Genomic DNA, 12,517 nt, shown 5'->3' on the forward strand with positions numbered 1-12,517 from the left:
AAATGAGAATTATAATCCTTCCCTACCTCACAATGCTGTGAAGGTAAATCCTTGAATGGTTACCATGTAAATACCTTCATAGACTATGGTTGTGTTGGTAATTGTCTCTGCTTTGCTTTTTGGACAATAGCTTCAAATGCAACTTCTCCACTGGCTATTACTCTAGAAAAAGAGAATAAGATAAACGCAATCTGATGCTTTATGCCATTACGGATGTGTTATGTGCACAGAGTATGACTTTGTTTTCTTCATTTTCTTGTTGGTAGATGTGGCGCTACGTATGCGCAGATGATGAAGACAGTTGGCATTCACCCTACCTGTGCTGAGGAAGTAACCAAGTTACGTATCACAAAGCGCTCTGGTTTGGATGCAAAGGTTACTGGTTGCTGAGGTTAAGTCCAATCCCTGGACAGAAGTTAAAAGCACACAGTAGAATTGAGAAGGGAAAAGAGCATTCTGAATTGACACAGTTTTGGTAATCATAGTCCTGCAGCTCAAGGTTTCCTAGGTATCAGTCCTTCAGCAGACATCAAAAAGTGAATTTTACAATCCTAGCCATACCGTATCTACCTAAAGAACTGCCCTCACACATCTTTAAAATCAATACAGTACTTAACCTTCAGGGAAATAGGATTTATGTTAAAAAGCATCACTTCTGAAGTGCCTGTGTCCTTTGTCTTGCTGGGAGCTAGAGAAAATCATCCTTTTCTGTACATCAGAATTTGTTTCTTGCCCATCATTTGGCATCTAAAGCCATGTAAAAACTTAAATGGATGTCACTTTGTTACAGGAACAGTGGCCATCACACTGCTAACCATTCCTACCCACTGGCAAATTAATCCCACTTGGATTTCATCCCACAGAGAAATGCATTGTCAAACAGAGGTGAAGAGGATGCCAAATATTTGGAATCTCTGATAGTATATGCTTGACTTCCGTAGCCAGGGTTTTCCCAATAGAATACCTAGCTACTGACCTCCCCCAGGAATTCATCCACGAGGAATGATGTCCAAATCTCACTGAACTGAACCAAGAGCTCAGAACACGGGCAATAATTCCTTCTCAGCTCTGGCAAGATGGCTCCCTACTGGTGGTAATCACAAGAGTTCAAAGTCAAGGCTCATGGACAGAAAACAGATCCCAAAGCACATAGCAGTAGGTAAGCAGCCTTCAGTGTTTCAGGGAAATGTGCCATGTACAGGAATTGGTAGTAGAGGAAAATATAAAGTTACCATTTAGAGTTGTTACACTATTGGTTGAGTTCACTGTTGGCATAGGCAGTGTGTGTAGTCGTGGAAGCTCACAGAATTCCTTTAGCAATGAGGACATTTTGCCATTTAAATACTTACAGAAAGAACTTCCCTGCGCATTTTTCAAATTGCCAATTAATTTCGGCTCAGTTCAAATAGGCGGATCACACAAATTACTGCTCCGGTGTCAAATAGCAAGCAATACTGAAAATTAGAATTGAACATAGAAAGTTGTGTGTGCTGTTCATATAGCGCAAATATTTGACATGAATTGGAGTGTGGTGTATATGATCTGTGGTTTTTTAAAATAGATTTTCATTGATAAACTAAAACTCCTGTAACTCTCACAATTAACTTATGGCAGTTGGGATCTGAAACCAGAATCTAAAACCAGAAAGGAGATATACCTGTTCAGAGCTCAGCTTTAAGATACCAGTCTGCAAACTGTTCTTTCAGCACATTGCCCGAACTTCCTGTAGGAAGAAAGCATTCACCTAGTGTGAGCTGCTTCTTATTCATATTGGCCAGAAGGGGGAGATCCTGACTAACATGTAGCAATATAAAAACAAGATAGAAATCCAATAGCACTGCTGCTTTTGCCAAATACTGTTAAATAAATAGCCTGACAAAGGCAAAATAAAAACCCAAACCCTCAGAATTTCATTTAAAGTAGCAATTTAGTGCTCATACTGTATTTCAAGAAGTGCAATCACATAGTTACTCACGACCCGTTACAACAGTGCATGTGGGAAGAGGAGGGGTTGGTTACAATTCTTTAGAAGGACACGATAAAAATCAGTCTTTCATGCTGTATGTTAAACAGCAGTATTTTTGCAAATGAGTTTTGACAGTTTCCTAGCCATCCTAGCCTTGTTAATTGCAAAGTTCTTAAGAATAGTTTGCTGACTATGCACGTCTTTGAAAACTTTTTTCTTAGACCGTCCATTTTAAGACATTGTTAGTTTACTATTTCGCTGAGAATTATACTGTAGACAAGTGGCGGATTTAATTTAAGTTTAAAACATATCTTGCCACCAGAATTGTACAGTATGTGCCCCAGAAGCTATTGAAAAACTCTGAAGCTTCAGCAGACATTATCAAAACAAATGTAATAGTACTTATCGACACGCCATCAAGGTGGTATTACAATTAATTCCTTTCAGGGATCTGACTTTAAAAACAAAACAAAACCCCGCAGCCCTGCACTGGTTCTAAGTGCCTCATTTCCAGAGTTTGACACTAAATCAGTGGTCCGCAATCTTTTCGTCTGGCGGATGCCAGACCAAGGACCGTGGTGGCGGTCGAGCATCTGCCGAAATGCCACCAAATTTCGGTGGCGACACCTCTCGATGACGTCACTTGTCGGCAGCAAGCAGCATCATCCAGAGACATCGCCGCTGAAATGCTGCCGAATTTCAGCGGCATTTCGGCGGATGCTCGACCGCCGGCCAGAACGTGGGCACCGGCACCGCGTTGGGACCCCTGCTGTAAATCTTAAATTTGTTATAAAAGTATTAAATCTTGATACTGTTGGGGAAGCAGATAATATATCCTAGCAATGCAGAAAGAGCAAATAGGTTTCCTACTGCTTTCAAGAAACATAAAAGTAAAAGCTGCATAAGATGGGTTACAGTATTTCTGAGTTGGTTTCACAAGGCTAGAATATCAAGGTACAATTCACAGCTATTGCGGCTTCCCCCCTTCCCCCCCCAAAAAACCCCACCATACACACAAATTGTGGATAAGTTGCTTCCCACATCTGTGGCTCCTAACATTACAGATTTTAGAGTACCACGTTCAAACCAGGATTTGTATTGCATAGTTCATAAAAGAGAGGAGTGGTTCAGTCAAATACTGTTGCCTAATGAATGTAGCAGTCTGTATTTCTCATCAACTCTGTTGATGTGTTTGGTTCAGCACTGAGACCAAGTCTATGGACTTGCAAGTGAAAGGAAACATTTTGGGAACTGAAATGTATTTGGTGTGCTGCCTTTTTATTGCTACTCCCTTCATAAAAAATGTTTTGAAAGTGTCATGTTCACACACGCATAGTCAAAACCTCCCTATCTCCCTTGGTAAGAGAGGACATCCTGCGGAAATATAATTGGAGCCAAAACACCTCTGTACATTTTTGAGCAATTAAAAAAAAAACGTACAGTAAACTTTAAAATTCTTTCAAAATATTTCAGTTGATTTAAATATTGAGCATTTCAGAGCAAAACCCATTTGATCTTTCTCAGCTGCTGGGGCATATGACCTGCTTCACCTAGAGCATTTCGGTCTTCAGAGCTCTTGCTAGGAGAAACAGCCCTCAGTTGGTTATAAGGGGTGTGTGTGTGTGTGAGCATTTCTAATGATCTCTGCGTTGCGCTGTGGCATTGCTCATTCCCTTTGCATGCATTTCTCAGGCATCCACTGGTTCGGCCATGTTGCTGTTGTACTCAGTCCTCCCTGCGGAGTTTATGTGGATTATGGGCCATTAGAGAGGGGCCCAGGAGGTGCGATGAGTTAATTTCATTTCTATCATGAGACTGCCAATGGAAAAAAACAACTTGCTGTACTGCAACCAGTAAAGAGATCTAGTGGGAAAGTGTCCAAGATTTTATGTGGGGTGTGAAATTAATCCACATCATCACTCTCTAAAGTAGCCATCTAATGGAGCCTTCTTTTGTTTTCAACAATTTATTTTCACTAGTTTAGAATCACAATATGGGCTTTTATAGACTCCATGAAAATTGATCTTGCATCCTAAATTGCATCCTGGCTCTGGTTCTCATTGACTACAGCGTGTTGTCCACTGAAGTAAATCTTGATGTACGTTCATAGCTACAAAACACTGATGTGTCAGAACCAAGAGTGAGGCAGAGTAACTGAAAACTACTTGCACTGGTATTATTTTCTTGGTGGATTCCTTGTGTGCTCCAGGGATAGGCTTTTGAAATAAAATCAGCCTGACTAATGTCAAGTGAAAAGTCTGATAGATGCTGCAAATTTATTTACTGTGTGTGTGTAAGTGAAAATGTAGGTTTAAATGAATACACGCACTCAGGCTGTCTTCTCGAGGTGCCAGCTAATGATGGCTTGTGTGTCAAACCACAAAGTGGAGTAGACAAGTCTGAGGTTTGCTGGACCTCTATTAAATATATATATATATATATAATTCCTGATATTTATTGTTACATTATGGACAAATAAATGATTTTCTTAAAGAATATGTTGCAATGTCTTTGCTTAACTTAATTTACATGCATGGTCTGTGCTTACTGAAAACCTCATCCTAGTGATCATCAGTTAAAAATGGAGCCTTTTTATTCTAATGTTTCTGTTGGTGGGAGGCTGATTGGTAAGGAAACTACAAACAATCACCAAACGAATTTAAATGCCTCGAACATGGAGTCACAGACACATCTCCCAGCTGCCCAATCTCTATAGTTATTAGCTCCTGAAAACTTGAACGGATGTCTAGCTTTACAGCACAGCAGGGTGACCTTGTTTTATTTTAGATTTAAAACAAAGAAACTCCTTACGTGCTGTAGCTCTGATTTCAAATGTTCTCATGCCTGGTAATGAGAGCTACCAGATTGGCTCAGATGTGTGTTGATGATGATGTGTCTTCAAGAAGCATGCTTAGAGGAAACGCCCTTGAAACACTGGGAACTCAAAGGATTAAACAAAGCATTTATTTACCTTGTTTACAAGGCAAAAATAAGATGGATTATAGTGAAACTGCATTACGGCAAAACTAACTAGGTGATACGAGTAGTGTTAGGAGAAAACATATTGCAAAGGAAATTAGGAATTAACTTTAGTAGAACATTGTTATAGCCCATGCAATGAACTTCTGTCCATCAGAGGTGAAAGAACCACATTGTCCGGCTTCAGTCTCAACTTCCTGTTATCTCTTTAGTCTTTCTCCTTGATGAGAAGTTCCCATTTAAGTATTACCTGACGATCAGACCTCTAACTGGTTAGTTTGAAATTAATTCTCGTATGGATTCTGCCCTTGGTGTGGCCTTGAAAAGGAATATTGTCACTTAGCTATATTAAAGGCCTTTTTACTCTCACAAAGTTGATCTGGGGTTTCACTGTAGCCTTAACTTAGTGATAACAAACAACTCCCTTTGTCACCACTTGAATTCAAGTGGCTCAAAATCAACAAGGTAAGCATCATTCTGGACCCATTGGTCTTAATTTCAGCATCAAATTTTAATCCTATGTCAAATTAAAATAGAGAAAAGAATAACAGAACAGGCACATCCTGATGCACCTAGGCTAATCTTTAAACCTGGGGATTCAGTATACTGCATTACTTAGACTGCCTCTGCACAACAAGCAATTGCTGTGATTCCCCTGCTTGGGTATGCACATCTGTGGTACTAGCATGAATAGAGCAGTGTAGCCAAGATACACAGGTAGCAGCAATGGAGGCCTGGCTGTTGCTCTAGAGGTGTGTGTATCTTGCTTAGAATAAGAGAGGTCCCAGGTTCAAATCCTAGCTAAATTGGCTTCTTTTTTTGAAATGAGCCCAGCAGCTCAATTGACAAAGGGTCCATTAATTGGAGGATCCAGGGTTCAAGTCCCTGTTCAGGGGGTATCTTTTCTAGGAATTCTTTTGGTGAAAGTTCATGGCTTGTGTTATATGGGAGGTCGGACTAGATGATCACAGTGGTTCCCTCTGGCCTTGGAAAGTATTAATCTAGGACTCAGCAGTCCATCTCTATTCAGCAATGCACTTAAGCACATGCTTAAGTCTCAATGTAACCAATAGACATAAAGTTAACATTAACCATTGACTTCAATGGGATTTAAACCCACTCTTAAGGGTGGTGTTAAATAGGAATAGATGTAAGCTTAAGAGCAGCCTTTAATTAATGTTCAAAAACACAAGCAGCACGATGGACAGCCAGACATCCAGCTGAAGGCTGGCAACAAAATATGCCCATATTGACCTAATGTGGGGATTTTTGAAATCAGACTCCTCTCTCCAAGCTTACTTCACACTTGACTGCATTAGTTGTATCAAACAAATCGCCTGCTCTTTCAGACTCACTGCTCGCTGTGTTAAGAAAACTTTTTGTTTTTAGCTTTGCATACAAGAATTTCCTAATACTGCTTCAGCAAAAAACCACAACATACACACATGCAGTGGTTCTAGCGTCAAATTTAAATTTTATCGGGGGTGGGGATTGAAAACCAGCGGTTTTTGGAAGGCAGCACATACAGGTTCTGGTGTAATTACTTTAATTGGTTAAAAATTCTGAGCATTTCTGTCCATTAAATGTCAGCAAGCTAATTATATTTCCATCGTAGCACTCAGTCAATATTGTCAGCTCTTCTTAGGTCTAATCCTCTACGTTGAAGTTTGATGGGCCAGGTGAAATATTGCTTTCAGCACCTTATTGTAGCCCTTGTCAGTCATCTTGCCATGAGAAACATGCACATTAAGGCAGCCCTGGCAATGTTGTGGTATTATGCATCAGATTTAACAGTGTTTAATCTTGTGTATGCCTTAAGAAAACATCGCTCAGTCTGCTGGTGCTCTGTAGCCTTGGATGGGACCCTACTTGCTGGGGGAACAAAGGAAAATGATCTAATTGTTAATGGGTGTAATGAAATCCTTAAGACATGTCAGCATGCAGGCAGGATAGTGAACTTGCCAGTCTAGGGAGGAGTTAGGATAGTAAACTGATGCTAAAGCTGAGCACCGTATCCCACACTATCAAGTAAAATAATGTGGTTTCCTAGCTGTTTGTGCGCCATGCGGGTGTAAATCTAGGAATTATTTTGGGGAAGTTCTCTGGCCTGTGTTCTACAGGAGGTCAGACTAGATGAGCATAATGGTCCCTTCTGGCCTTGGAATCTATGAATCTATAAAATGCATGCTAAAACTTCCTATTTAAAGAAATCTCTTTGCATAAAACTAGTCAGTCTGAGCTTTTCCTAAGTCATAAAGGTGAAGGACTGTGGTGTAGTTAAGCCACTGGACTGGAAGGCATCAGACCTGGATTCAATTCCTGGCTGTGCCACAAACTTTCCTATGTGACCTTGGGCAAGTCACCTAATCATTCTCTTGCTCAGAATCCCCATCTGTAAAATGGGGATAATACATTTCCACACTCTTTTTCTTTTTATTTACATTCTAAGATCTTTGAGGAAGGAACTGTCATTGTGATGGGATATTCACCGCACACCAGCCTGGAGAAGGTTAATGAGGCTGAGGAAGGAGCCAATTAACTGATAGACCACACCTGAGGGGAATGAGGTGGCCCAGGTATCCCCTGGATGACGATTGCGCCCATCTGAGAAGGAACAGGTGGGGTTAGTATAAAACCAGGAAGCTGGCAGTAGAAAAGAGGAGGGCCGTGGTGAAGAAGCCTGCGGTGACTCTCTGGCCATTAGCAAAAGAAAGAAGGAAACCCAGAGGGTGAGTAGAAACCCTGGGGTGCCAGGCCCTGAGGGAAGGGTTTGCCCAGAAGGGTGATGGCGTGAAAGCTTGAGAGAGGCGGAGTAAGAAGAGGCTCAGGGAAACAGTAGCAAGATAGGATGTTGCAGACATTGGCTGCTGATTAGAGGGTCCTTGAGCTGGAACCTGGAGTAGAGGGTGGGCCAGGGCTTCCCTGCTGACCACTGGGAAGTGGTGCAGGCAGGGCAGTGGATTTGAGAACTGCCTGGGACAGTTTGTCCTGTGGGACTTTGATACTCCTAGAAGGTGAAGACACACAGCAACCTAGCTGGAGGCCCAAGTCACAAAAAGGGAGCAGCCTGAATTTCACAGAGAGTTTGGCTATGGGGCGTGCACGCAAGCGACGGAAGGGAACGTTGGAGCTGGAAGGAGCTAATCTCCAGAGCAGCCAGGAGGAGGTGCCTCTGCAGCAAGTGAATCCTGGGACAATTTGATGGAGAACACAGGCTTTCTTGCTGTAGCCCCCTTTCTACTACCAGCTTCCTGGCTTTATGCTAGCCCTGCCTGTTTCTCCTCAGCTGGGCTCCATCCTCAAGCATGAGTTAGGCCACACCTGAAGGGAATTAAATGGCCAAAGCTATCTGGTTTACTAGGCAGTTCTCAGTCTCATTCACCCTCTCCAGGCTAGCATGAGGTGAACACCCCTATCTTTGTGACAGTTTATGTATGTCCAGCATGGACCTGACATGCTAATTTCTACGTAATAATAAAGACAAGAGCCATTACACTTCACTGTCTTACAGTGAGCTTTTTATTAAAAGAATTTCAGACCCTTCTATACAATACACATGGAACTCAGACAGTAGCCTGAGGCAGTTTTGTGAAGTGGATCGAGTACTGGACTGCGAGTCAGGACTCTGCATTTCTAGTTAAAACTCTAGTTTATGACACTGGCATCTCATTTATGTGTCTGTGCTTCATTCTAACCATCTCTATAATGAGCGTGAAGGCTTAATGTACGTAAAGTGCCATGAGACCCTTAACCAACTGGCACTCAAATAAGAATATGCCATTGTTACTGTACGGGTTGGACAGATATTCTAGGCCTAGCTTGTCACTCCTTGCTACCCTAGATTTCTGTAACGATTCAATAGCATTGAAAGGATGGCAAGAAAGCTCCCCTCGATACACTGCTCCTGTACCCACTCTTATGGGTGCTTAGTACAACCCCTATGACAGATTATTGCTCCTGATGAGTATAAATTTAAAGATACACAAAACTTTTACAATAATAATTATCCAGGATCAAATCACTGGTTAAAGGCTCTTAAAAATACACCTTTTGAGAATTATCCTATAACCTTATTTTGGAATCGTGGGCAGATCTTTTCAGATTATCTGATCTACTTCGGTTCCAATCCAGTATTGTTCCCTACCATGCATTTCTAAGCACGGCTTCTAAGTTCTGTAGGCAAGATCTAGCACATTCAACTGCTGGTCCTAAGTGGAAAATTAACATCATCCCTGGAAGGCTGGGATGTAAACTAACGAGGCAGGTTTCCAGAACCCGATTGCATCAGTCAAAGTTACAGGATGATGGGAAAATTGGCTGTTCCCTGGGGCAAGAGTGAAAATGGAGACCAGTCTTGTTTGAACAAGGTTCTCTGTATTAACTAGACAGAGGTATTGGAAGTTTGCAGCCTGTCACAATCAGCATCTCCAAGGAAAACTTTGTTACATTGTCTCTTTGCAATTCCGTGTGTGTGTGTGTGTGTGTTGTGGTGGGGCACGGCACATCACCCAATGTAGTAATACTCCCATTCAGGGCAACTGTTTGCATTCTATCCACTAACTACAAAACAGATTGAAACATGTCAGTGCCCCTCTTCTTTTCTTTTTCTTTATAGTGTATGAAGGCCTAAGAGATTTTGTTTCACTTTCTGCTTGTTTTCCTACCTTAGAAACAACAGCAGAATCCAGTGTGGCTTTCCCTGTGTGGAGTGCGGGAGCTTGGCCAGTGCTCAGGCGTCATGGCAGCACTCTTAAATCTTTTGCAGGCAGTGGTTTTTCTCCCAACTTTTCATTAGGTGTTTGAGTTAAATAGGTGTTAACAAAACGCAACACAAACCAGACCCCAAGATTTTACAGAGCTCTGCCCCCACACAACTGCTCGTCTTTAGCTCATGTGGTGTTAAAAACCCCACTAGCTCTCCAGCAAAACCACGGAAATAAAGACCCCCTGCTTCTAAAGTAAGAAAAATAAGCGGGGGTGGGTAGACTTTCAGGCTTCTTTAAAATACATCAAAAACAAAGGAAAAAAAACAAGGGCACAAACGCTAGGCCACCTAGAAGAGACGAAGTCCAAACCTATTGGCTACCTTGCCCTAGCACATGCTGCTTAATGGCCAAAGACTGTTTATTGAAAGTAAGTTATTTTATTGTGGTTTCTTATTAAAGTGTAAACAGACTTAAATGAAGTGAGTCAAGCTTCCATTCAAGCTTATGTAACTTGTGCCCGGTTCCCAGAGCTGTTTTGGGTTTATTCGGACGGCTGAATAGTCTTATGTGGGTTTGGAATCTTTAAAGAAACTCAGAACACACAGGAATCTGGACTAATTATTTAAATTTTTTTTTTAATAGGGGGCTAAACAATTGCAACTCAGCGCTTTTTATCACCTTTGATCATACTGCGTTGTCGCTTTCTTACAAAGGATGAAGAGGAAATACATTAGTTTACACCTTCACACAAAGGCAAGTTGTGCAAACACAGCTGAAAACATCAGGAAATCCAGGGTGTTTTCCCTTCGAGAAATGTAGCTAACTAATGCTCTGGCAGGAGACTTAAATAATCCGGAAGACATTGTTCTTAAATGCAGTGGTTTGGAAATCTTACCATTCTTAGTCTATTCGCTTTGACTAGACCAGATGAATGGCTTCAGTACTGTATAAAGCAGCAATTACAAAGCCTATAACAGGAAGCAATTTAAAGAGCATAAGACGCTTTGGAGACCTGAGAAATGGCGATTTAGATTGCCAAAGTCCATCTCTTTCTTTAAGTACTTATTTTGCACTTGGTTTGGATCTAGTTAGAGCTTGAAAGACCTTTTGATTTTTGCCTCCGCAATCTCCCCATCTAGTTCATGCCACACACCTAGCTCCTGTGGATGAAAATGAGCAAGATTTTCTTGAGGCTTTGGACTGTGCTCTCTTTGATTTAGTCATGTCCATTTGTAAGGCCTGGTCTACGCTACGCATTTAAACCACATTTAGCAGCGTTTAACCGATTTAACCCTGCACCCATCCACACAACGAAGCCCTTTATATCGATATAAAGGGCTCTTTAAACCAATTTCTGTACTCCTCCCCGACGAGGGGAGTAGCACTGAAATCGGTATTGCCATGTTGGATTAGGTAGTGGGGCGCAATAATGGTATTGCCTCCGGCGGTATCCAAAAAACAGTGACTATTGTGACCGCTTTGGAAAAGCAATCTGAACTCGGATGCACTGGCCAAGTAACAGGAAAAGCCCCGAGAACTTTTGAATCTTCATTTTCTGTTTGCTAGCGTGGAGCTATGACAGCACGGGTGGCAATGCAGTCGCAAATCCAAAAATAGCTCCAGTCACGGGCCGTACGGGAGATACTGGATTTGATCAAACGCGTATGGGGAGACAAATCTGGTTCTACAGAGCTCTGTTACAGCGAAATGCAAGCATTGAAAAAATCTCCAGGCACACAGTGCTGTGTGACAAGCGTACGGAAAGCAAAGAAAAAATGGATCGCCAGAGGAAGGGGGTACTGAGACTCCAGCATCCAACAGCCCCACCATCTCCGCAAGTATTTGCATTCTTGGCTGAGCCCCAATCCCTGAATGGGTCAAGAACAATTTTCCTGGTGTTTTTCAGGGTATACATGGTCATCAAATTAAACTCCCCCCCAAAGAAAAGGGGAAGAATAACGTTCTCGCCTTGTTTCGCTGTCACCCAGTCTATCTGCATGCGTGCTGGTAACGGGGTGCTGCAGCGCTGAAGCACCAGCATCCGTTCCTTGGTAAATATGACTGTCTATCCATCGTAGCAGCAAGCTGTGAGTGCTCCTGGCTTGGCCTCGGTGAGTCGGGTGGGGACGCCTGGTAAAAATGGAAGATCCTGTTCTGGCAGATGGTACAGAATGTTGGTAACACATCTCATCATAGCAAGGAAGGCTGAGCTTCTAATCAGCCCCCCCTTTCGGTCGAATAGAAAAGATTCTGTAACGGCCTGGAACTATATCACAGCGGGAGGCTGTGCCCCTCCCCCCCACCCTTAATTGTCCTGCTGGACTAAATCATAGCAGCTGGAGGTCTCCCCCCTCATTTTATCTCACTAACAAAGCAGTTGTTCTTTATTCCTGCATCTTTATTACTTCATCACACAAATGAGGACATGCCACGGTAGTCCAGGAGGTGGGGGAGGAGGGACGCAACGGGTGGGGGTTGTTGGAGGGGCACTCCCTAGCAATGGTAATGCAGCTCATCATTTCGCGGATCCCTGGGCTGGACGAGCAGCTGTGCTCCTCTGTTCTCTAGTACACTTGCCCGCATATTCAGTGGAAGGACTCTGACTCTATTTTGACAAAACATAGAAGAAAGGATGACCTGGAATCATTCTCATTTTGTCATGTGCCCCCGGCGACTCAGCGAGGCCAAAGCCAAGAAGCACCCATGACATTGCAGCAGATGGTACAAAAACTACTGATAAACTGCTATCTCATTGCCAATTAACAATGGCTGGACGGTGGCAGATAGGGATGGTAACCGTCTTGTACAGTGTATATGCAAAATGAATCTGCTGTGTAGCACTGCAGTACCGTGTCTGTCAGCAGCA

At 42.5% G+C, this 12,517-nt stretch overlaps 1 protein-coding gene across 2 annotated transcripts in view; it reads left to right on the forward strand.

The window, feature by feature from the left end:
* TXNRD2 (thioredoxin reductase 2) overlaps positions 1-4,462 on the forward strand; it is a 54,201-nt gene extending 49,739 nt beyond the window's left edge. Inside the window, exon 17 of one of the 2 annotated variants that reach the window (XM_032771190.2) lies at positions 267-4,462. In XM_032771190.2, coding sequence (XP_032627081.1) covers positions 267-390 — 124 coding nt within the window. In that variant the 3' untranslated portion in view covers positions 391-4,462. The remainder of the gene's footprint in view (positions 1-266) is intronic. The other variant, XM_032771192.2, reaches the window with a different exon arrangement.
* Positions 4,463-12,517: the final 8,055 nt, after the last annotated feature.

Source organism: Chelonoidis abingdonii, chromosome 22 (genome assembly GCF_003597395.2).
Source record: "Chelonoidis abingdonii isolate Lonesome George chromosome 22, CheloAbing_2.0, whole genome shotgun sequence".
Taxonomy (NCBI): domain Eukaryota; kingdom Metazoa; phylum Chordata; order Testudines; family Testudinidae; genus Chelonoidis; species Chelonoidis abingdonii.